Raw genomic sequence first — 23,285 nt, 5'->3', positions numbered from 1 at the left:
ATATAAAAATGGCAAAGGACAAACACTTAAAAGTAAAGTTCAAAACCTTTCTGTCAGGTCCACAGAGAAAAATAACTAAATGCCACTTTTTAAGTGTGCTTCTTCCTTGATATTGGCTGAAATATCAGTCAGGCAGCTACTGTGCAAACATTTAGTGAATTTGTCCTTTGTGCTTTAAGGATTATGCCCATTTTATATATTTGCAGGCAGTCCGATGACGTACGGAGGGTTGAAATTCTGAAAGAATATTAAACCATGCATACTAATAAAAATGGGGTACAAAGTGCTTCTGTCAGTGACTTAACACCAAATACAAGCAGATCGGACACTGAAGGAAGTCAGCTGAAAAGTGACACCCCCCCAAAAAAATAATAATAATACAAGAAGGGTAGATATGCTGCAACAATTAACAAAAGCTAGCCAATATGTCTTGAGACTTATTAAAGACTAAGGTTTGGTAGAAAAACTAAAATAAAATGAGTATTTAATTATAACAGCATAAAGGCTTTCTCCTTTAGGTATTTCTTTTTTTTATTGATTGTTTGTGTCTGGTTTATTTACTACAAATTATTAAGTATTATCTCTTTAGTTGACCTTTGTTGGGTTAACTCCTTCATTCTTGTCTCAGCAGAAGATACACTTGTGTATCTTCCTCATCCCAGCTCAGCCAAAACCCAGTTGGCTGAGCTGAGCTTGGCAGGTCTTAAGCATAACTTACACCAGCTTTACGCCAGCTTCTTGTGTATGGGATTGCTCCTTAAGACTGCAGTCGTAATCACGCTCACCTGGGAGTGAGTCTCATTGAATTCAATATGACTTATTACTGAGAACTAAGGTCTGAGAACCCTAATGCACCCTACAGAATAACCTGAATGCATAAAGAAAAGGGAAATTGTCAGCCTCAGAACTCAAATTGCTGATAGGCACTAGATACAAGTTCTGTCTGGACTGGCATGTAGCTTAAGACCAAATCCCCACAGCAAGCTGTAACTCACTTTACAATTTTTCAGGAAGAGTAAGTGAGTGAGGTAACTGACCTGTAAATGAATAGCATTATGGAAGTTATTGACCATATAATTGCCACTTTGATGATGAAATGTGATGCTGAGTAAATAGTCAAAGCAGCAAAATTTCAGAAGATTGATGTATTGGACCAGCTTACAATCATAACCATGTCTATTAGACGTCCTATTGAATTCAATTGTGCTTACTTTGAAGTAAGTGAGGTTAGGGTTGTAGCCTCAATATCTGTAGCTCCTCTCTAATATGAATCACTTCAGTGGGACAAATATTGCATTTGAGATCAATGCTATAAAAGTTGACTAGTGAAAAAGAGGAAGAAACCAAATGTTGGTCAGAACTTACAGAACATAGCAGGATGGTAGCTAAGCCCACCTATTCTCAGTTATGTAGTGTCTTTCTATTCCGCACAAAGCCCAAGAGAATGTACCCCCACAAAAATCCATAAATTAAAGAATACAATAAAATCCATAAATATAAAATACCTGCTGCCAGCTATTATACCTGCTGCATCAATTGTTATTCCACTCCAAAACTTGTTAAAAATTGGGGGAGGTCTCCTTAAACAGATGGGTGACCTAGAAACAGATCTTCCTTGGCATTAGAGTGGGGGTCCCATGACAGAAAAGTTTAGTTGGATGCAAGATGGAACTTGTAACAGAGACTTCTTATCCTAGAACCTTAGAGTTGGAAGGGACCCCAAGGGTCATCTAGTCCAACCACTTGCAATATAGGAATCTCAGCTAAAACATCCATGACAGATGGCCCTCCAACCTCTGCTTAAAAACCTCCAAGAAAGGAAAGTCTACAACCTCCCGAAGGAGACCATTCCACTGTCAAACAGCTCTTACTGTCAGAAAGTTTTTCCATACATTTAGTTGGAATCTCCTGCAACCTGCACCCCTATCGTCCAGCCCGGACACTGAGATCCAGCACCAAGGACCTTCTGGCGGTTCCCTCATTGCGAGAAGTGAGGTTACAGGGAACCAGACAGAGGGCCTTCTCGGTAGTGGCGCCCACCCTGTGGAACACCCTCCCTTCAGATGTGAAGGAAATAAGCAGCTATCCTATCTTTAAAAGACATCTGAAGGCAGCCCTGTTTAGGGAAGTTTTTAATATTAAATCTGTATTGTTTTAAACACTCGTTTGGGAGTCATGAAGAGTGGCTGGGGAAACTCAGCCAGATAGGTGGGGTATAAATAATAAATTATTATTATTATTATTCTATAACTTGAAGCCATTGGTTCAAGTCCTACCTTCCAGAGCAGGAGAAAACAAGCTTGCTCCATCCTCCACGTGACAGCCCTTGAGAGGCAACGAGAAGAAATCAGTTCTTAGGCAACCAGAAGAAATATATTGTGGAAAATAGCACCCTCAGACACACAGGGCCTGAACTGTTGAGAGACTAGAAATTCTGGATCATCACATTTCATACAACTTGGAAACATACAAGCAGTCATTAGAATAACTGTATGTGCTTTTTATGCCTTGTCACCACCAGGAGATAAACTGCATATTTTGGTATGACCAGCATACCCAAATATGCTGAACCATTTTCAGTGGTAACTCTAGCTCTCTCAATGTGTCACTCACATGTAGAGGGCCAGTATAGGGGAAGCAGGCCTTGCTGTGTGTTTTGTCTCACCCCCATCATCAGTGTGCTGAGCATAACTTCTGCAGGAGGGTAAAGAAAACTTCTCTTTGCATGATTTAGCACTTGGGTCTGTCAAGGATCTTCCAGAGCTATCAGGGCACAGAAAGAGTATATGCAAATAAAAGTTATGCTTTCTCTTCAGCTGAAAAGTTGTGCTTAGCACAAAAAGAGTCGGGGTGCCTGAGGGCCCATTAAAGTCCAGGGGAAGACATCATTAGTGTAGGTTTCATGAAGTGACTCTTCCCAAGGGAGTTCAGAAAGTGTAGACAGCCACAGAGGCTGGAGAGCACTGGATAAATGTTTACTGGTGAAATGGAAATTAAGCCAACACAGAACAGATACAAGTCCCTTGGCACCTCACAACAATAAGGCAAAACCTCACACTTGCTGAAATTAGAGTGCCTTCAGAATGAGGCAGAGGAGGGAAACATTTGAGGAACTGGAGGAGAGACCAGCACATCACATAGAACCATTCTTCTATGAGACAAGAGGCTAACTTTTCACAGAAATATTTTGCTTGGTGGTATAATATATGTAGGCACTATTGCAAAATGCATTAGCAAGAGTAGTCAAGAAAACCCATGGGGTGGATCCCAAGGTGGCCCCATCAGTTCATGGAAAGCTTCTTGTGGAAGGGAGGAGGTAATTTTCCCACAGGTCACACAGTATTTTGGACAGTTCCCCAACTTCCGGGAGCACATCTGCATGAGGAGAATCAGAAAGAGAGAGAGAAGGAAGTATCTCCCTACAAAAGCCAATAGTATCCCATTCCAAGAGTGGAATTCTGCCCACCAGGGCCAGTCCACCCATGAGGCAAGGTGAGGTGACCACCTCAGGTGGCAGGATCCACAGGGGTATCAAATCGCCATGTAGATCTTCATTCCCCCTTTGTTCCTGATGTAGATCCTCACTCGCCCCTTCCTCTTTGGCAAGGAGGGAGACACCTCTTTGTGGTTCACCTCAGGTGCCAAAATATCTTGGGCCAGCCCTGCTGCTCACATAACTCAAGAGCCAACCCCAAATTAAACTGTACTCCAGTTTATTAATTAAACTATATTCCAGCCATTTTCCTTCTATTTTGTTATGATTTAGCAGCCCCAAATAGCTCAATGGACCAAGGAGCTGAGGGTCTTTGTGATACCAAATTAGAATTTGAAACAATAAACCCCTTACTTAGCAGATTGGTGTTCTGGCTTTACTGCTATACCACTGACCCAAAGGCATCCAAGCCATGATTAATTGCAACCCACATTCCATAACTAATGTAAAAGTCACAGTAGTTTTATGGTTTCAGTCATCAATCTTCAAAGTGATGTCACTTTCTGAGTTTTTCCCATCCCTGTGGCAAAGACGAATTGAGTTAATTTTATTACTCATTACTTTGAACCCTACAGGAGACTATTGTTTAATTTGTACTTTTGTTTATTTCATCAAATCAGTCCTAGAAAATACAGCCACAGACAATTGTACCATGAAATACACATGTGGGTGTTAGATAGAAAATTATATTTATATATATAATTTTCTATCTCTGGATCCATGCATCTGGGAAAAACTAAATCTCCATTATGATATAAATATGTTTGGATTAGCAATATTGTCAGTTTAATTCAATGGCTATATTGGTACATTTTCATCTGCCGTTGACATTTAGTTGTTGCCCAAAAGTCAAAATGCTATAAATTTTTGTTTTAAAGAAAAAGTAATGCATGCATGATTTGCTAGCTAATGAAGTTGGAAGTTAGTTCAATTAAGAGATTTGAGGAATTAATGAAAAAAAATATAATGAGCTGAGTATAATTCTGCAGCTCCCAAGGCAGTTTACAAATTCAGGCAAGTTCTTGAAGTAACTTCATCAGCTTGGAGAGTAAATTGGACTAAACAGGCCTACAAATTTTAGTGGTGGGATTTTATATATACCTACCTAGTATAAATAAAGTTAGGTCAATTCATATGTCAACAGATCCCACACAATCACCTTTTTGAAGGTGTGAAGAGGGCTCTAGTTCCTCAGGAAAAGTACATTGTTTCACTAGAATCTTGAAGAAAAAGACCATTTCAATGTGGAGTGTGCATGTGGCTCTCTAGATGTTGTTGGACTACAGCTCTCATGACCCTTCATCACTGGCCATGTTGGCTAGTGCTGATAGGAGTCCAACATCTGGGTGGGTTCCTCACTCTGACATACACTAACAGAATAAATGTAATTTTTATACCAACTTTTACTAACCTTCATTTCAGCAAATAGCAGATCTCCCATTGCCACTTAGCATTATACAGTACATTGACAATTAATTGCCTGCCCTCCACTTTTCAGAAGTCCTTCTCCTCTAGACTTCAGCTTCTACACAGCAAGAATGTCTGTCTGCTCATGGTCCACTTATACCCTTTTTCAAGAGAACAGAAAATATATTACTCATGTTCATTTATAAGGCTACTTCATTTTGAAAACCTGGAAGACAGACAGGTTTCTAATGCACACAGTATGATAAATTTGCTTGTCTGCTTGCTTTATTATTAATAATCTTAGCAGTGCAGGTTTTTCTATTTCTTTTAATGCTCATTTCATTTTCATGGCCATTAATTTGTGAATTCAAATGTAGAGATCCTCATGAAAAGGACTCTGTTTAACATTTTATGTTGTGTACTGATTTGATTTATGAGACTGTGCAGCATGAATATTGTTCTCTAACCTTTACTTCTGTTGAAAGCAGTTTGAATTTCATTTTCTTTGTGCAGTTTAAGCATAGCTGTATAGGATGGTCTCCGTACATCTTTGTAATTATTCCAGAGTAGGACAGGTTGAGAAAAGTGAAAGAGCATCTTGATGGGTTCAATTAGACTAAATAATAGTTTTCTTTCTTTTAGAGTTGAAACAACTGGAGAAATACTACAAATGCTTGTCTTCCATGTATGACAGGACAGGTCAATGAGGAAGGACATGGACATGTCCCTAATATCCCAGCAGTGGAGTTTCGGCCACTTTCCAGGAGGGGAAGTGGGGAGGGCGAGGTGGCAGGCAGGTCAGCACTGTGCAGACACATCAGTGGGAGCCCCAGTTTGGCTCTGCCACCATGCCTACACAGCACCAACCTCCCTTCCACCTTTTCCCTCCCAGTAAATGGCAGGAACTCCGCTGCTGGGAAGTCAGGTACCTGGTACTGCTCTTCTTCCTCAACCTCTCCTGCTCTATGTTATTGCCTGTTGTAGGTTATTGCCAAGGCAATGCCTTTACTGAGCCAAACAAAATGTCACATAATAGCATGTAAGTTTTTGAGTTCTCTGAAACTCTTCATCTGGCTAGATGACAAAGCAAAGATGGAGGAGAGGAGTAGGTGGCTGATGATTCTATATCAATAATGTTCTATGTAGGCTTCAGGTTGAATATAGGGATGCTAGGAAGGAGATACATACAATGGTTGATCCCTAATTATTGAAAATATAAGGTCCACCTGTTGCCAAGGTCCATCCTTAGTTACACAAGACACACAGATTCCTTGGTAGGTGGAAAACAAGAATAGACAGTTGTTAGTAAACCTAGAACATAATTTTAGATGGTTTGTTAGGTACTTAAAAATCTAATATTTTTGGGATTCCCCTCCCCCCCATGTGCCAACATAGTTTCCTTTACTTTGTATGTGACATGTTATTCCATGGCATAACAATGTTTTATATTCTCTGTGTATAAATTGTATTACAGTGGTACCTCGGTTTTCGAGCATCGCGGAAGACAAACGTTTCGATTTTCGAACACCAAAAACCCGGAAGTAAATACTTCCGTTACGAATGTGCCTCAGAAGTCGAACAGTTTCCACTGCATTTTTTTTCCAATTTTCTCAATTGAAACTGCAGACTGCCCTGTGTGCCTCAGTTTTCGAACGTTTTGGAAGCCAAACGTTCTTCTGGAATGGATTACATTCAAAAACCGAGGCACCACTGTATCTAAAACTAAACTGTATCTAAAACTTAGCAACTTGTTTCATCCAAAATTCATTAAGAGTTCAATTCAGTGCATGACCCTGAAAAATAATAAAAAAATGTTAGAGCTTCAGGTGTTTTCTTGTTCACCTGGACATCCAACATCAATTAAAGCAGCAATACTCAGTACAGAGGCTAGATTTCTTCCCCTCACCTTTCACAACACTTTAGATTTGCTGTCAAGGGAGTGAAGCCACACTGGCAATGGTAGTTTAGCTGTGGAAATGGTTCATGTGAATGCTCTTTCACACCGCAGGTAGTAGGTCTCCAGCTTACCACTTTCTTTGAATTTCTTTCATATGTAGAGATGGGGAATTTGCAGTTCTCCAGGTGTTATTGGACTACATCTCCCTTCTTTCTTGACCATCAGCCATATTGACCAAGGCTGATGGGAACAGAAATCCAACATCTGGAAGATTTCTCCCAATCCCTGATCTAGGAGATTATGAACAGCAATCTTTCCACATAGCACTGTTACCTCATCAAATTCACACAGACACCCCATGATGATCTATGTAGATTTATTATTTTATACAGTGGTATCTCGGGTTAAGTACTTAATTCGTTCTGGAGGTCCGTACTTAACCTGAAACTGTTCTTAACCTGAAGCACCACTTTAGCTACTGGGGCCTCCTGCTGCTGCCATGCCACCGGAGCACAATTTCTGTTCTCATCCTGAAGCAAAGTTCTTAACCTGAAGCAATATTTCTGGGTTAACGGAGTCTGTAACCTGAAGCGTATGTAACCTGAAGCGTATGTAACTCAAGGTACCAATGTACAGTGATACCTTTGTTTACGACCATAATCCGGTCCAGTTGTAAACCAAAACAGGTTGTAACCCAAGGTGCGCTTTTGCCAATGGGTCTCCAAAAAAAAAAAATATGGTTGTGATAAAAAAGGGTTGTAATAAAAAAAATGGGACACACACTTCAGGGTTTGACGTGGTTGTAATCCAAAATGGTTGTAATCCAAAACAGTTGCAAACCAAGCTACCACTGTATAGCATACCATGGCAATACATAGGATTCCCAGAGTGTGGCCTCCAGTCCTATTATCAGTTCTCCCAAACATACCTGTTTGTTCAGATCCTAAATTCCTGATTATCAGAATTTCTCACAGCCACACTAGAAAAGACAGTATCCTTAAATCAACTTACATTTTCTTGTTGGAGTATAGGTGCCTTATTTAGGATTCATGGAAACTTCAGCCAGTGTTCACAACTAAGCAGAGTTCATTATGCATACACATAAACAAATCCCAAGTGAATTCATTTGATATAAAATGTTCTTTCACTTTATTCCTTGTGGAGGGATGGATAACAGATAAAACACCAATCAGAGCCACCAGAATCTTGACAGTTCTTTTCTGAAAGGAAGAACTCCACTCTCTTAGTTGCAATCCCCACTAGTGCTGCATTCTTTGGAAATGACAGGCTATTGCTGCCACATTCTAATTTATCCAGCTATGATTACAGTAAATGCTGCAAAATGGGTACCAAAGATTTTTGTTTTATTATGTGTAAATATGACTTTCTACTTTTGAGCGTAATTTTTAAACACTGGAATTTGGGGGTCCATTTGGAACTCTAAAAGGTACAATGGCAGGCTGTCACAAATAACACGAGTTGAATGTTCAAGCTTGTGAAGATATGCATTTCAGAATTGCTGCTGACAGGTTTCCATTGGCTGGTATTCTGTGATAGGAACGTGACATGCCAAATAGAAAGATGTATGATTTTGAAACATATAATAAATGAATCTTCATTCCTTTCATCAGATCAGGTCAGCAGTGGATGGCATGGATTAAATACAATATTACAGGAAACGGTTCATTTTACGAGTTTTGTCAGATTTAAGTCAGTAGAGAAATTCCATCTGCAGTACCGTATATATAATCCCCTACAACAGGGGTCAGCAACCTTTTTCAGCTGTGGGCTGGTCCACCATCCTTCAGACCATGTGGTGGGTCAGACTATATGGGGGGGGGGGAATGAACGAATTCCTATGCCCCATACATAACCCAGAGATACATTTTAAATAAAAGCACACATTCTACTCATGTAAAAACACCAGGCAGGCCCCACAAATAATCCAGAGATGCATTTTAAATAAAAGGACACATTCTACTCATGTAAAAACACGCTGATTCCCGGACTGTCCACGGGCCGGATTGAGAAGGCGATTGGGCCACATCCGGCCCACAGGCCTTAGGTTGCCTAACCCTGCCCTACAAACACATATTCTTTCCTGAAACAGAGTTCCTTAGAGCAGAAAATGTCATAATGACATCTCTAAATTGCATCTTCTGTTGCTACTTGCTACTTGTTTAAGGGGAGGGACTGTCCCATGAAAATGTTGTTTTTTCTGTTACTGCACCGCTTTCCTTTTGCAAACCTCCGTTTTGTTCTCACCCTAGGCTCAAAACATATATGCACATCTTCCTATGGGATGAAAAAAGGGTAACCAGAGGTTAATGCTTAATTCTGGCAGCAGCTTTGGGGGGAATAATAATAATTGAAAAGTAAGGAGAACAGGGAGCTCATAGAAAATGTTTAGAGGCACCATTTCAAACAAAGAGTTGCAACTACCCAATTTCCATTTTTAAAGGTGTTTTCATTGACAAGAATTAAATGAGAGGGAAGCAGGAGAGCGACGTCAGAGATCTTGCATCCAGGCAAAATATGTAGATGAAAATATTTAATGTCTCAATAGGGTACTTCAAGATATGGCGCTTTCAAAATTCCTGAAATGAAGCAGGAGCCCAAAGTGCATGCAAAGAAAAACATCTGCCGATGTATATGCAATGAGTGTGTTGCATATTTTTAGTACTTCAGTGAATGAGCATCATGTTGGTTATTGGCTTAAGTTAATTTAACTTTTTTTTTCTCCAAAAGAAAGGAGTGCCCTTTGTTACCTACTCTTTCTCCAGCCACAATTGCCACAAAAGCTGAAGAGTCCTGACTCAAAACCTTTTACAAAAAACTAATGGCTAACACTAAAAACAAGTGAGATTTGTAACAAAAGGCCAGTCTTGAGTAGTGGTTAAAGGACTGGATCTTAGAGGTCAAGGTTCAAATCCCTCCCTTTCAAATTTACTAGGTGACTTTGGGTCACTTCGTTTGTCTCGGTCCATTCTACCTCACAGGGTAGAGGTTAGGATAAAATGGGAAAGAACCATGGGTGTAAGTCCTATTCAGAGTAGACCCATTGTAATAAATGGACATAATCTATTTTAGGACCACACAATTAAATGGGTCTCCTCTGAGTAAAACATCACTGAATATAGTCCTGAGTGTCCAACCTTTAGCTCCTTGGCAGAAAGTTGGGATGCTAATATAACTGTTGCAGTGTGGAGAGACGTTGTTTAGGATTGCACCCAAACTCCCTCTGCCATTTTCTATCCTTTATCTAACAGTCAGCCAGCATCCCATCAACACTGGGCATGCTCAGTACACATTTGGGTATTTGGTGGAGGGATTCTTCCACCCATTCCATCAGATCAGTGCAATGCAAAAGCAACATTAGAAAATGGCACTGAAGTGCTAGCATTATAATTAGGAAAATTAATGCAGCACACCACATGCCTTAAAGTACCTACAGTCCAGGACCAGTTTTATTTGTGATAAGCAGTGTTATGAGGGAGGTTCTTATGGAGTAAGTCAGGCACAGGCAAACTCTGGCCCCCCTCTGGCTTTCCTCCGCCGCTGCCGCCGCCACCATGGAATCCAACAGGGACGAGGCGGAGCGTTGTATCGCTATCGCGGTGGGCGCCATCAAGGCCGGCCAGGTCGAGAAGGCGCGTCGCTTCTTGGAGAAGGCGCAGCGCCTCTACCCGTCTCAGCGGGTCCGCGTGCTGCTCGATTCTCTCACCAGGAGTGAAAAATCATCAAATGGCCATTCGCAAACCAAGGAATCCACAAACCCCCACCTTAGAAAAATGAGTGGGGACATCCCTGCAGCCAATGGAGAGGCAGGTGGGGATATCAGTAAAGGTTACACTCAAGATCAGGTAGATGCAGTTAAGAGGGTAAAACAATGTAAAGACTATTATGAAATTCTGGGTGTAAGCAGAGACTCCTCCGACGAGGATCTGAAAAAGGCGTACCGGAAATTAGCACTGAAATTTCACCCCGATAAGAATCATGCACCTGGTGCAACGGAGGCCTTTAAAGCTATTGGTAATGCATACGCAGTATTGAGTAATCCAGAGAAGAGGAAGCAGTACGACCAGTTTGGAGATGCAAAAGTCAGTCCCACACGGCACGGGCATAGCCCTACGGACTTCAACCGAGGGTTTGAGGCCGACATCTCACCTGAAGACCTCTTCAATATGTTCTTTGGTGGTGGTTTTCCTTCTAGTAACGTTCACGTATACAGCAACGGCAGGATGCGATATACCTACCACCAGAGGCAAGACAGGCGGGAGCATCAAGGCGATGGTGGCCTTGGGCTGTTTGTTCAGCTGATGCCTATTCTCATCCTCATCATCGTTTCTGCTCTCAGCCAGATGATGGTCTCCAGTCCACCTTACAGTTTGAGCCACAGACCGTCGGTCGGCCATATATACAAGAGAACGACCGAACACTTGAAAGTATCTTACTTTGTAGCTGACAACTTTGCAGAAGAATACACTGGGACAAATCTGAAAAATGTGGAGAGGAGCGTGGAAGACGACTATATTGCAAATCTCCGAAATAACTGTTGGAAGGAAAAACAACAGAAGGAAGGCTTGCTGTACCGGGCACGTTACTTTGGAGATTCAGATCTGTATCAGAGAGCACAGAAGATGGGCACACCAAGCTGCAGCAGGCTGTCTGAAGTTCAGGCATCTATGCATGGATAACTATTGCGGAAACAGTCCATAGAGAGCTAAACTCTTCAGATGCCTCAAGACTTTGGGGGAAGTGCACTGAGCCAAGGAGACTTTCTATTTAAAGAATCAGACCTTAAATTAAAATGGAATTGGAGAATTAGCAACGCACAACTGCCCTCTCCTCTCTCTCTCTCTCTCTCTGTGTGTCTCTGTCCAGCGTTAAGACTCGGACATCTCTTAGAACAGGGGGGGAAGACCATGTCTTTTTTCTGCTTCCTTCACTATCAACTGTCATATGTCTCTGAGAGCAAGTGTTGAGTTGTTTTTCGTTTAAAGCCTGGAGAAAATCAGAGAGCTTTTGAAATTGCACTGGTCACTTCGAAGAGAGTGGGAGATATTGGAAGATCTGTAGGAGTAAAAAAGAAAAAGAAAAAAAAATCAATTTTAAAAAGCAAGATAAATTATTTAGAATTAACTTATAGCTGTAAATATGTTGTACTTCTAAACTATGCAGGGATAGAATTAAATTATTTCACTATTTTGCCGAACTTCATAACCCAAGATGTGTGAATTTTAGCCTTTTTCCCCTCTCTCCCTCTCTCTCTGTTTGACCCCGTGAAAACTTTCCAACATAAAGCAACCTTGTCTGATGACACACAAGTTTTGTATTTTTTAATAGCTTGGTTTTACTGGAGAAATTGTTCCCCCTTTTTTTGTATAAGAGAATCACTAAAATTGCTAGGGAGGTTTTTTCTACACACAATTTTCGGCCCAGTTTTGGATTTGTGGTCTAAATCCGTGACCTTTCAACAGAGGGCTTGATGCTCATAGAGCGAGGAGAGAGATTTGTCCCTTTACTTCGTTGAGGTTGCTTGTGCTTTTCGCGTGGAACTTCTTATTTTTATGTTTTGCAGTCCCTGTGTTCTCTGCCTTTTAATCAGTGTTCATTCTGGTACATGGACGTTCTTCGTGGAAACCTCCTCCTGGCCATCCCTCCCCCCCCCAATGATTTCCATCTTGCAGTGCTATAAAGTTGTAAGCAAAGCTGCCTCCTTTTCTTGGCAAAGAGCGACTGCTGATTTCATTCCAGGAACCTGGTGTCTGTCAGCAAAGTGGGTCGCCCCCAATACACATCCTCCATTCACACTGGTGGGGCTTTGGTAGCCCAAGGAAGGGAAGTCCAAGGCATAGCAGCCTTGTTTGCTGGCTTTTGCCCTTTATCGGTTTCTGTAAGAGAACAGGGTCTTTTTGTCAGAAGAGGTTTTGCTACAGTCTCTGTTTGCTTGAGCAAGTTAAAAGAAGGGACTGGTACTATTCCTTTTACTTGACAGTATAGTCTGTTTTCCATTGGATTTTAAAAAAACAGTAACCCATTTCCCTTAGTGATGCCCATCCTGTTTTTTGTTTTGTTTTGTGTTTTTAGAAGCAGATACTGTGCTTTTAACATGACTACAGCAGCTGAGTAAAGGTTAATGCTCACAGTTCTGATGAATCTCGTTGTGTGCTCCTCCTGTCTGTGTGCTGGATCCTCCATTGTCATCTAAGGAGGAAGGTTAGCCTGCATTCATTCCTCTTGCGTGGAACTAAATAGGTGCTCTTGACCAAGGCAAATGTGTCCTGTTAAGAGAAGACTTAGTTACGCTGAGTTACCACTGACCACACCGGCTGGATTCCTCTCTGTTTCGCTCTTCCTTTCATCCATTGGCATTCTCTATACAGAGCATTCAGAATTCCTTCTGGAAATTCGCTTGTTCAACATAGAATACCAGGTACCAAATGATAGGTTAGGTGTAACTGGTAAAATATCCTTTTAACTCATCCTGGTCCTTTGGAGCCGACAAACTGGATATTCATTTAAAATAAGCCACTGAGTTTGCCTTTTAATCAGTCTTGATACCTGCCATACGTTTGCCCACACTGAAGGACGGATTCGCTCAGTGTGTACTTAAAGCCACAAGAAGACCTGCCCCATGTTGTTTTGTGATGGAAGACCTGGGCCACATCTTTGTCTAAAACCTCAGTCCTGTTAACTAACCTGCAGTGATCCCTTGAGCTCCAACCGTGTTTGGAGGGTCACCCCCATTCAGCATGAAGTTGCCGACGTCTCGGAAAACGGCATTGGCAATCCCGGTGCCTACCTGTCCACAAACCTTTTGATTTCTTAAGTAGCTAGATAGCCATGGATGTTATGAGCGATGTGCAATAAAAAAGCATAGATCCTGGCCCCCCAGATGTTTGGGACTACAATACCCATCATCCTTAGCTAACAGGACCAGTGGTCAGGGATGATGGGAATTGTACTCCCAAACATCTGCAGGGCCGGAGTTTGCCTATGCCTGGAGTGAGTAATAAGGAATGGCTATCCTCACATGATCCCAACCACATGGTCCCGATTGTGTGAGGGAGGAAAGCCAGACTTCGCTCACTTGCCCCATCCCTTTTGTAGTCAGGTATGTGTGACTCAGCTCTGATAAGCACATTCTCGGATCAGACCATAGATAGTATTTTCCACTTGTGAAAGTTGCTGCTCTTCCTTTATTGTTGGGCCTTTAAAAAAGAAAAGGAATTTATTCCTGTGGTACCACCCATTTTGGCTTAAGCAGTGTTTCCTTGAAAGGGCCAAGGCCTGAGGAGAGGATAACAGCAGCTTGCACTGACACCTATGACAGGAGATTTTATTCAGACCTGCAAAATAAAATCTGTTATTTCCAGAGACAAAGGAGAGGCAGTCTGTAGGATGAAGGCCAGTGCAGTTTCAATACCATCTGCCTCTCTCTAATTGTATACCTGCGAATAATTCTTCAGAGAACAGAAAACACCCACCCACCCCATTGTGTCTGCAACAGAAAGGAACAACACCACCGCCAAAATATCTAATGGTACAGAGAAGACACGTTGGAATATGGTTTATGGACTTGGGAACTCCTCCTGACCTCTGGAGCAAGACATTTCATTATAACATTCAGATAACATTTAATTATAAAATGTTTAGTGCCACAGCACTGCAAAGGAAATGGCACCAGTTCTCAGTAAGATACAACTAGGGGACAATTGCACAGGCACCAGGATCTTGATGACAACCCTTAAAAAAAAATAATCAAAGAAATTATGGTTCTGGGAATGAGGCTCACATTGTGAACATCAGATCTGACAAAAGGATGTGACGGTGACTAGTCATGAATGTTGAGGAATACATGTACCATGATAACGTGGCTGGCCTTGGGTACTACGCACCTTGACTGGGGTACACCACACCCTTTGTTTCAGGTGGCAAAATCCCTTGGGTAGGGCCTGCTTCTCCTAGCTGTAAAACATGCTTCAATGTGCAGGGTAAATATTTTAAGCACCTAGGAAAGCAACAATATAAATAACTGTGCCTTACTGTTACTATTATTATTCCACAGTTGTTTTCACTGTGGTGAAAGTGGATAGAGAGATCTATCTCTCCATCTCTCGCAACCCTAGAACTCAGAGGCCTACAAGGAAGCGGAATGTTAGAAGATTTAGGGTAAATGGAAGAAAGTACTTTGAACTGATAGGAGTAGATCTTATGGAAGATTAAATGTAAAGGGACCATTAGGTCCAGTCGCGGACAACTCTGGGGTTGCGGTGCTCATCTCGCTTTACTGGCCGGGGGAGCCGGCCATTCGTCCTCAGACAGCTTCCAGGTCATGTGGCCACCATGACTAAGCCGCTTCTGGCAAACCAGAGCAGCACACGGAAACACCGTTTACCTTCCTGCCTGAGCGGTACCTATTTATCTACTTGCACTTTGACGTGCTTTCAAACTGCTAGGTTGGCAGGAGCAGGGACCGAGCAATGGGAGTTCACCCCGTCGCGAGGATTCGAACCACCAACCTTCTGATCGGCAAGCCCTAGGCTCTGTGGTTTAGACCCCAGCGCCACCCACTATGGAAGAATAGTAATAATCTTTTAGTCCAATTTGTGGTCAATTGGCTCCTCGTCCATGATCTGCTGGGCACACCACTGCCAGTCACATTAAACATGAGCATTGGTGAGTTAATTACCTCCCAGACAGGGAGCCAATGTACTAGGGAATTTGAAGTGGATTTTCAATGGGCATCTCACAGCTGAGGTTACAAGAATTGCTAGTCACTTAAAATAAAGCCAAAGAGTGTTTGCAGACTTCCTTTCGTTATCTCTCTCTTTGATTTAAGGTCTAAGAGCAAAGGATTCTGTTAGCTTTTGCTGAGCTGTTAATACATCTGGATGAGGTATAAAATAAATGCTGCTGAAGGCAATTGATGGCTTCTGCACAGACAAATGAAGTACCGAAGATAAACAAAAAGAGCCAAAATAAGATTATTTTAAAACAGAACTAATATTCCCCTATGCCGAGCTGTTTCAGTGAAATAGAACAGAAGTAATCCTTCCATTATTTGATTTCCCACTTCCCTATATACTTTTATAGCCCTCAAAGGCATCCACAAATTCTACTGTATACTAAAGTAGGTTTCTTGTATTCATAAAATTGAAATGCTGGCATTTTTGATATGGCATGAAAGATGCAAAGACAAAAACATACAAAAATTAGGCTGGGTATTATAGCATGAGATCAACTTGAAGACCCAGTTCCAAGACAGAGATTGCCAACTGAGGTTGCTGTCTTGCAACCCAGATGGCTGGGTTTCCCCAGCGACTCTGGGCAGCTCCCAACAGAACACTAAAAACAGAATAAAACTTCAAACATTAAGAACTTCCCTAAAAAGGGCTAACTTCAGATGTCTTGTAAAAGTCAGGTGCAGTGGTACCTCAGTTTAAGAACAGTCCGGTTTAAGATCGATTTGGTTTACAAATTCCGCAAAACTAGAAAGTGTCTTGGTTTGAGAACTTTACCTCAGTCTAAAACTGGAATCCGAACAATGGAAGGGCACCAGCAGCTGGAGGCCTCATTAGGGAAAGCGTGCCTCGGTTTAAGAACAGTTTTGGTTTAAGAACGGACTTCTGGGACAAGTTAAGTTCGTAAACTGAGGTACCACTGTAGTTGTTTATTTCCTTGACATCTGATGGGAGGGCATTCCACAGGGCAGGTGTCACTACCAAGAAGGCCCTCTGCCTGGTTCCCTGTAACCTCACTTCTCACAGTGAGGGAACTGCCAGAAGGCCCTCGGCGCTGGACCTCAGTGTCTAGGCTGAACAATGGGGGTGGAGACGCTCCTTCAGATATACTGGGCCGAGGCCATTTAGAGCTTTAAAGGTCAGCGCCAACACTTTGAATTGTGCTCAGAAACATACATAGTGCCTATTTTTTATATTTTATTTCTCTTCCCCACATATTATTTTATGTAACATCTTGCCTGGCCAAGAGTTCTGAAAAACGCAAAACCTTTCCACAATTTTCCGTCATTTTGGTTAATCCTAATAAAGGTGCTTCCTGACTGTGAATTTCAGATTTTCTTTCTTTTCAGTGAGGTCAAAGCTATTATTTACTGTATGCTTCTGGTATATGTGATACAGCCATATTTTGTGCAGTTCTTCTGCCCTCTTCTAGCTTCCAGACATGAAAACCATATTAATTAATAATGTTCACAAAGATTTTTTTCCCTCCTGTGCTAACTCTAGCCAACATTTAGATACAGCTGCAAATGCATCAGTGTTTAGGCCTCCTTGGGTTTCATTTTTATCAGTGCCGATTTCAGCCATGTGATGTGCAGAAATCTGTGGCACAACGAGGCGAGATAAGGGATGGCTTTTCAAAGCAAAATATAAAGAATTGCATATGCCTTTTATAATGTTAATATGATATGTGCATAAGATTCCCAGAGCTCTGCTACAGTGCTTCTCTCTGTCTGGAATGGTGAATTCCACAGAAGAGCTCCCAAACACATTTTCTTTGTAATGTAGATAAGGAAGACAATGGGGCAGGGACTGCCTGTTGGATGTAGCACAAACAAGCATGAGATGAAAACACCAGAGCACATTTCTCTTTGCACATCAGATAAGATGGCTGTAAGAAGAGCCAAATGCCTTAAAAACCTATATTAGGTGTATCAAACCATTGCTGCCTTGACACCAACAGCAGGCCCTTGTCCCATCAAGAAGAACTCCGCCCATCAGAGGCTCAAAACATCTGTTGTCTGCAAATAATAAAAAAGAGGAGGTTGCCAAGTACTTGGCAGGCCACAATACATGCCTTGTAGGTGCCATTTGGCTCATGAGTCACTAGTTGTGCAGGCCTGATATGCAAATATTATAATCTATAGTCAAGATGATGCAACACTGTTTTGATGTTGTCAGAATCCGTTCTCTTTTATGATGAGGCAGGCCAAAGGGTGCTGTAGATGCATGGCTATGGACGCCACGTTTCCTGTGTGGTTTTGAAGCAGACATGGGAACAAAACACCCGCATAAGAGATTGTTGCAATTATCAGTTTGGGCAATGCTGTAATCATACCAGCCTCCAGGGGGATCTTTCCTAGTCTCTCTCTTGAAACATATGATCAGCATTTAAAACAGTTGGTGCTGTGGGTCAGGTTCTGCTGTATGCCGAGCTCTTCAACTCAGGACCAAGTTCATACCCTCCAACATTCCTCGGATGAAAATTGGGACAATTCTCACTCCTCCTACAACTGACCCTCCTCAACCCCCCTCCACTTTTTTGTCATATTTTGTACTCTGCTCTGCTCCACTCCCATTTTGTTCCTGCTCAGGGTGGCCCTGCCCACTACCTGCCCCTCAGAGCCAACTCATCACACAGAACTGGCCTCGGTGAGCACAATCTCTCCTCCTCACCTTCCTCTTCACCTGTTGTCCAGCAGCTGCTAGGAGCTGCCCAAGGGAGGATGCCAGCAGCAGCAGCCGCCATGAAGAGGCTATGGAGAAGCAACAGGATGCTCCCTCACAGCCAACACCACCATCACTGCCATTGCTCGGGATAAATGCCAGCCCATTCTCCTCCCTGAGCTCAGTGGAGGTGGCACAGGCAGGTGAAATAGTGACATTTTGGGATCAAATGTAAGCATGGACCAATGGTACCAAATAGTATGGGAAACAGCCTTATTAGAAAAACTAACCAATAAACTGAAACTGACACAGGGACAAATGGAAGAAGACGCCTTCACCCCGGTATGGCTCGCCTTTATCACATACACAGCCCAACAAGATAACGACAAGACTCCACCGAATCAATATGGCTAACCTGATTCACATGAAAAGTTCACCACAGCCAATCACAAACAAACAACTACACCTTAGGTCAACCCCAACCTCTCTCACCACCAAAGGAACACAAGTGAATAGTAAAGAGAAACCGCACAAGCAATGCTGACACAAAACCCCACACATAAAGTAAAATAGAAACATCGCCACCCAGCTCCACCCCCACCCACCATGCCCCCCTCCACCTCTTTCCCCCTTTTCTTCCTAATGTAACACTAAGGTCTCAACAAATGAAACTGGTCTGTAGAAAATGTAACTTGAAAAAAGAGACATTGCACATACTTTGGTAAACCAAGAAATCTTTAATAAAAAATACGTTTAAAAAAAAATACAGTAGTACCTCCGGTTACAAACAGGATCCGTTCCAGAGGTGCCCTTCTGCACATGCACACAGCGCGATTGAGCACTTCTGCGCATGCACGCACGGCGAAACCTGGAAGCATCCACTACTGGGTTTGCCGCGGCTGTAACCCGAAGATTCTGTAACCTAGAGGTTACGCAGCACTAGGTACCTCTGTAAATCAGAAGCCAGGGTGGCTTTCATAATGACCGCTCCCCGCTTAAAACGGGGGGCGGCCTTTGCGTGGACATGCGCAGCCCCTAGATCGGGAGCGGCTCCAACAGCATAGGCTTGGCTTTGCCTTCCCTCAGGTGGGATACCTGGAGGTCTCCGCCTACCTCAGTCAGTTGTCCAATCCCACCTGGGGGAAGTGTTGCCAAGGAGACCAGGCCAGGTAGGGGAGGGATTACCTGCCCACACAATAGAGGGAGGATCTTACCTGGGAATCCTCACTTGGCTCCAGAGCTTCTTCGGGAAGGACGTCGCTGGACTTCCTCGCTCCAAAAGGTAAGCCTGGGGCCTTTGGCCTCTCCCCCCCCCCCCCGTGACAGGGTTCCCAAAGGATAGCGGGGGGGTAATGGATTTCAGGATACCCCTTTTAAAAGGGGATCCTTTTCCCTAGGTGGGCCCAGCTGCCCCGGGGTGTTGGGTGGTGGCACGGGGGCTCCCTCCCTGCCCCCCTGTGCCTGCGGGGGCGTGTGGGCCACGGGGGGGAAGCGACGTTAAACACGGCCTTACCCTTCCCCCGCCAGGCCTGGCAACCCCAGGGTGCAGCGGATGGTGGGGGGGCCTGGTCACCCCCCAGGACCTCGGAGGCACCCAGGCAGACCTTTTAGGCCGCAGGGAGGCTCCGCCGCGGTGAGAGGCCTACTTAGGCCTCGGGGAGGCTCCACCACATTGTGCGGCCTAATCGGGCCTCTGGAGGCCCTGGAGCCTCCCCTGGGTGGCGGGGGGCCTTCCCGCTGCCCCCATGATCGCCGGGGGGCCGCACCGCGCGGCCTACCCCGGCTCCGCAAGGCCTAGTTAGGCCTCGGGCAGGCTCCACTTCATCGCGCGGCCTAGTTGGGCCTTTGGCGGCCCCGGAGCCTCCCCTGGGTGGTGGGGGCCTTCCCACCACCCCCACGATCGTCGCGGGGCCGCGGGCTGCGCCTCACGGCCTCCCCCAGCTTCGGCTGGCCTTTTAAGGCTGCAGGGAGGCTCTGCCGCCTCATGCGGCCTTGGAGCCTCCCCTGGGCGGCGGCGGGGGGCTTCCCGCCACCCCACCACCGCTCTGAGCAGCCGGCAGGCATACCCGCCCCCCCCCCCGAGATGGCCCCGGGGGACAGTGTGGGCCTTGGGTTGCCCCACACACACCCCTTAAACTGTGTGGCGGGCGGTGGCGCCGCATCACGGGGCCCTGCCCAGCCTCTGAGGACTGGTCCCTTTTGTGGGCATGCAGGGCCTGCTTGGGGTCATTACAATGGTGGCTGCATGGCGGCAGCCATTGCGCTGGTGGCCGCATGGGGGCGGCCATTTTGGATCTGGCTGCATGGCGACGGTCATGCCTCGGTGGTCCTCAGGCACACCTATGGCTTCATTAGGTACGTATTGGTTTTTCCATCTCACCATCATGCCTTGTCAGCAGGTGCAGCGGACAGTAGGCATCGCGCTCATTATTGATGAGGGGAGACTGCCCACTGACCTCAACTGAAATCAGCGCAGTGATTTTCTAAACTTTTGCTTGCTTTATTTTGCAGCCTTCAGTAGCGCTTCCTGCTGCGACTCAGTTCTTGCCTTATCTCTGCTCCCCCTATTAACTGTACCCTTACCTTATCACTAGTGTGTGTTTGCAAATTAAGAGCGGGCATTTTCTACCGATCATTGCCCCCCCTCTGTGTGGATTCCCTAGCATACCCTACTCTATTAGCCCCGCACCATGCCACCAAAGCGTCAGGCTGCTTCTCCTCCCCGCACCAGAAAGGGCACCGTAAGAGGTGCGCCCACCAAGCCTGCCCAGAGTCAGGCGGCTGGACAGTGGAAGGCGCATGCGGCCCGGGAGGATCAGCCCAAGCCCAAGAAGACTGTGCCCAAGAAGGCAGCGGCACATAGGGGGTCTTCTGGGTCCATAAGCCCACCAGCCCCGTCAAGTCACGCCGGGAGGGGGGCGGCTGCCAAGCCGAGACGTACAGAGAGCTCCTCCTCTACCCGCTCCTCCCTTAGTGGCACGTTCATCATCCGCATCCACCAGGCACAGAGGTAGGTCCCCCCGTTCCAGCTCCTCTGGCAGGTACAAGAGTGACAAGAGCCCTGAGTCGCGCAGATCGCATCATCACGGGAGGAAACACCGCAAATCCAGGAGGAGGAGCCACAAGTCCAAGAGGGACACTTCTGGATCATCTAGTTCCTCAGGTAGGTCCAGCTCCGCTGATAGTGAACGGGGGTGGAGCATCAAAGGCTATTGGGTTACAGGCCCCCACGCCCCAGGGCTCCTGCACTGGGTCCGGCGGGGCCGCAACTGGAGGCACAGGCATGAACATGGTGCTATTGCGCCATGCGGGGAGGAGGGCATTGACTCCAGAGGTGGCATTAGGAAATCCAACTTCAAAAGAACCGACCAGCCCCCAGGCATTCGCCTGCGCGAGAAGTTGCGGGAACACATCCTTAATGGGGAGTTCGTGGATTTGTTTGATATGCTATCCCCTGCCGCTTCGACATGCCTAAAATCTAAATCCGCCGAGCAGAGGAAAAAAGATAAAAAAGTGAGCAGGCACTGACAGATACCATATAATCCTTTCTTTCAGACTCAACCCCAAACATGTGTGGATCTTCGGCCACGGCATAGTGCATTGGGCGGCCATCCATGCCACCACTGGTCCAGCCGGAGAACATCTGGGTCTGCAGCCAAAGATCCCCATTTCCTGGTTCAGACAACGTGGAATGCGATGGGATGCCCTGCTCCCTCGGTTGCGTCACGAGCTTGTGTTCTGCCACCCGCCAAACGCGGTTGTGCTCCACCTCGGCGAAAATGATTTGGTCGTTCGTAAAAGCATAATTCTGATCAAAACAGCGATCGCAGACCTGGAAAGCGTACATGCCATTCACCCAATATCACGATTTTCTGGTCAGAACTTCTGCCACGCTTGCATTGGCGGGCAACATCAAACCCACTAGACTTAATTACACTGTTGAAAAAATCAATAGGGCAGTGCGCTCTGCAACCACTCGCATGGGAGGTCGGGTCGTGAAACACCCCAACATTAAAGTTTACATGAAGGAGCTATTTCGGCCCGATGGCGTGCACCTATCGGACCTTGGTAATGAGCGTTGGCTGAGCGACATCAGGCATGGCCTGATTGACTGGTTGGAGGATGGCAAAGGGGCTTTTCAGATGTAGGTAGTCTTGGCGGCGAGACCCCAATCTTTGCGGTCTCGGGTGGCAGTATCAGGCCTTGGGCAAAATCCTTTAGTCCATCTTCCTCTTTGCAGCGGCGATACCAGGGTTCCCCGTTAAAGGGGTTTCTGAAGGGAGGCTTTGACCGTACGCTGAAAGGTCGTCTTTGCTCTCCCCTGTGGCGGCGGCGTAACGGGGGCGGCTATCTCTGCTTGAACATATGTTCTCCAGAGCCGGCCCATCCCCCCCACACACACTGGATAACCCTGATGCTCCCTAGGTCCCCGGCTGGGGACTGGGGAGGGAGAACGCCCAATGCCTGAGCCAAGGTCTATCCACATTTGAAATTTAATAAAGTTGTGGCCAATTTAATCCCATAGCACGTTGTCTTGAGTCGTTATTCCACATGACGGGGGGGGGGTGCTCGGGATCTGGGGACTCCGCCTGTCCATGCAATTCTGGGACTGTCCCTAGAAAATCGGATTGCTTGGAGGGTATGCAGCCGGTATTGATTTTGACAATATTCATGGCATCAAAAAGTAATCTTGGACTGATGCACAGAGAAGGCATTATGAACTCCTTGCATAAAACTCCACTTCTAAAAGAAAGATTCCACATGTGAAGGTGTGTGAAGAGAGTTATCTTTTCTTTCTATGCAACATTTGTCCATTCCAAGACCTACAGCCTCTTGAAAACAATAAAGTAAACTGTACAGCAAGGTTGTGCAGAAAGGATTTTATTTTTCCAGCCCTCAATTTCTAAAGGTAGGAATGGCAGAACATCAGAAAGAAGTGAACTAAAGTGGGGAATATTCTAATTTAATGGGATTGTAAACATCAGTCTGCACAGAATTTATTTCAAACAGAAAGAGCTGAGAGAAACTATCTATCAAAGGGGGGAAATATGCAGGGCTTCAATGAATAAATGGGAAA

The 23,285-nt window shown here is 44.9% G+C and overlaps 1 protein-coding gene across 1 annotated transcript; it reads left to right on the top strand.

The window, feature by feature from the left end:
* The first annotated feature begins 10,347 nt into the window (after positions 1–10,347).
* On the top strand, positions 10,348–11,635 carry LOC308597568 (dnaJ homolog subfamily B member 12-like). The gene has a single exon (XM_081213407.1). The coding sequence runs from the start codon at positions 10,370–10,372 to the stop codon at positions 11,492–11,494; it is 1,125 nt and encodes a 374-aa protein (XP_081069533.1). The 5' UTR covers positions 10,348–10,369; the 3' UTR covers positions 11,495–11,635.
* Positions 11,636–23,285: the final 11,650 nt, after the last annotated feature.

This window comes from Podarcis bocagei (assembly GCF_964188305.1).
Source record: "Podarcis bocagei genome assembly, chromosome: 11".
Taxonomy (NCBI): domain Eukaryota; kingdom Metazoa; phylum Chordata; class Lepidosauria; order Squamata; family Lacertidae; genus Podarcis; species Podarcis bocagei.
This window is presented reverse-complemented; position numbering and strand designations above follow the sequence as displayed.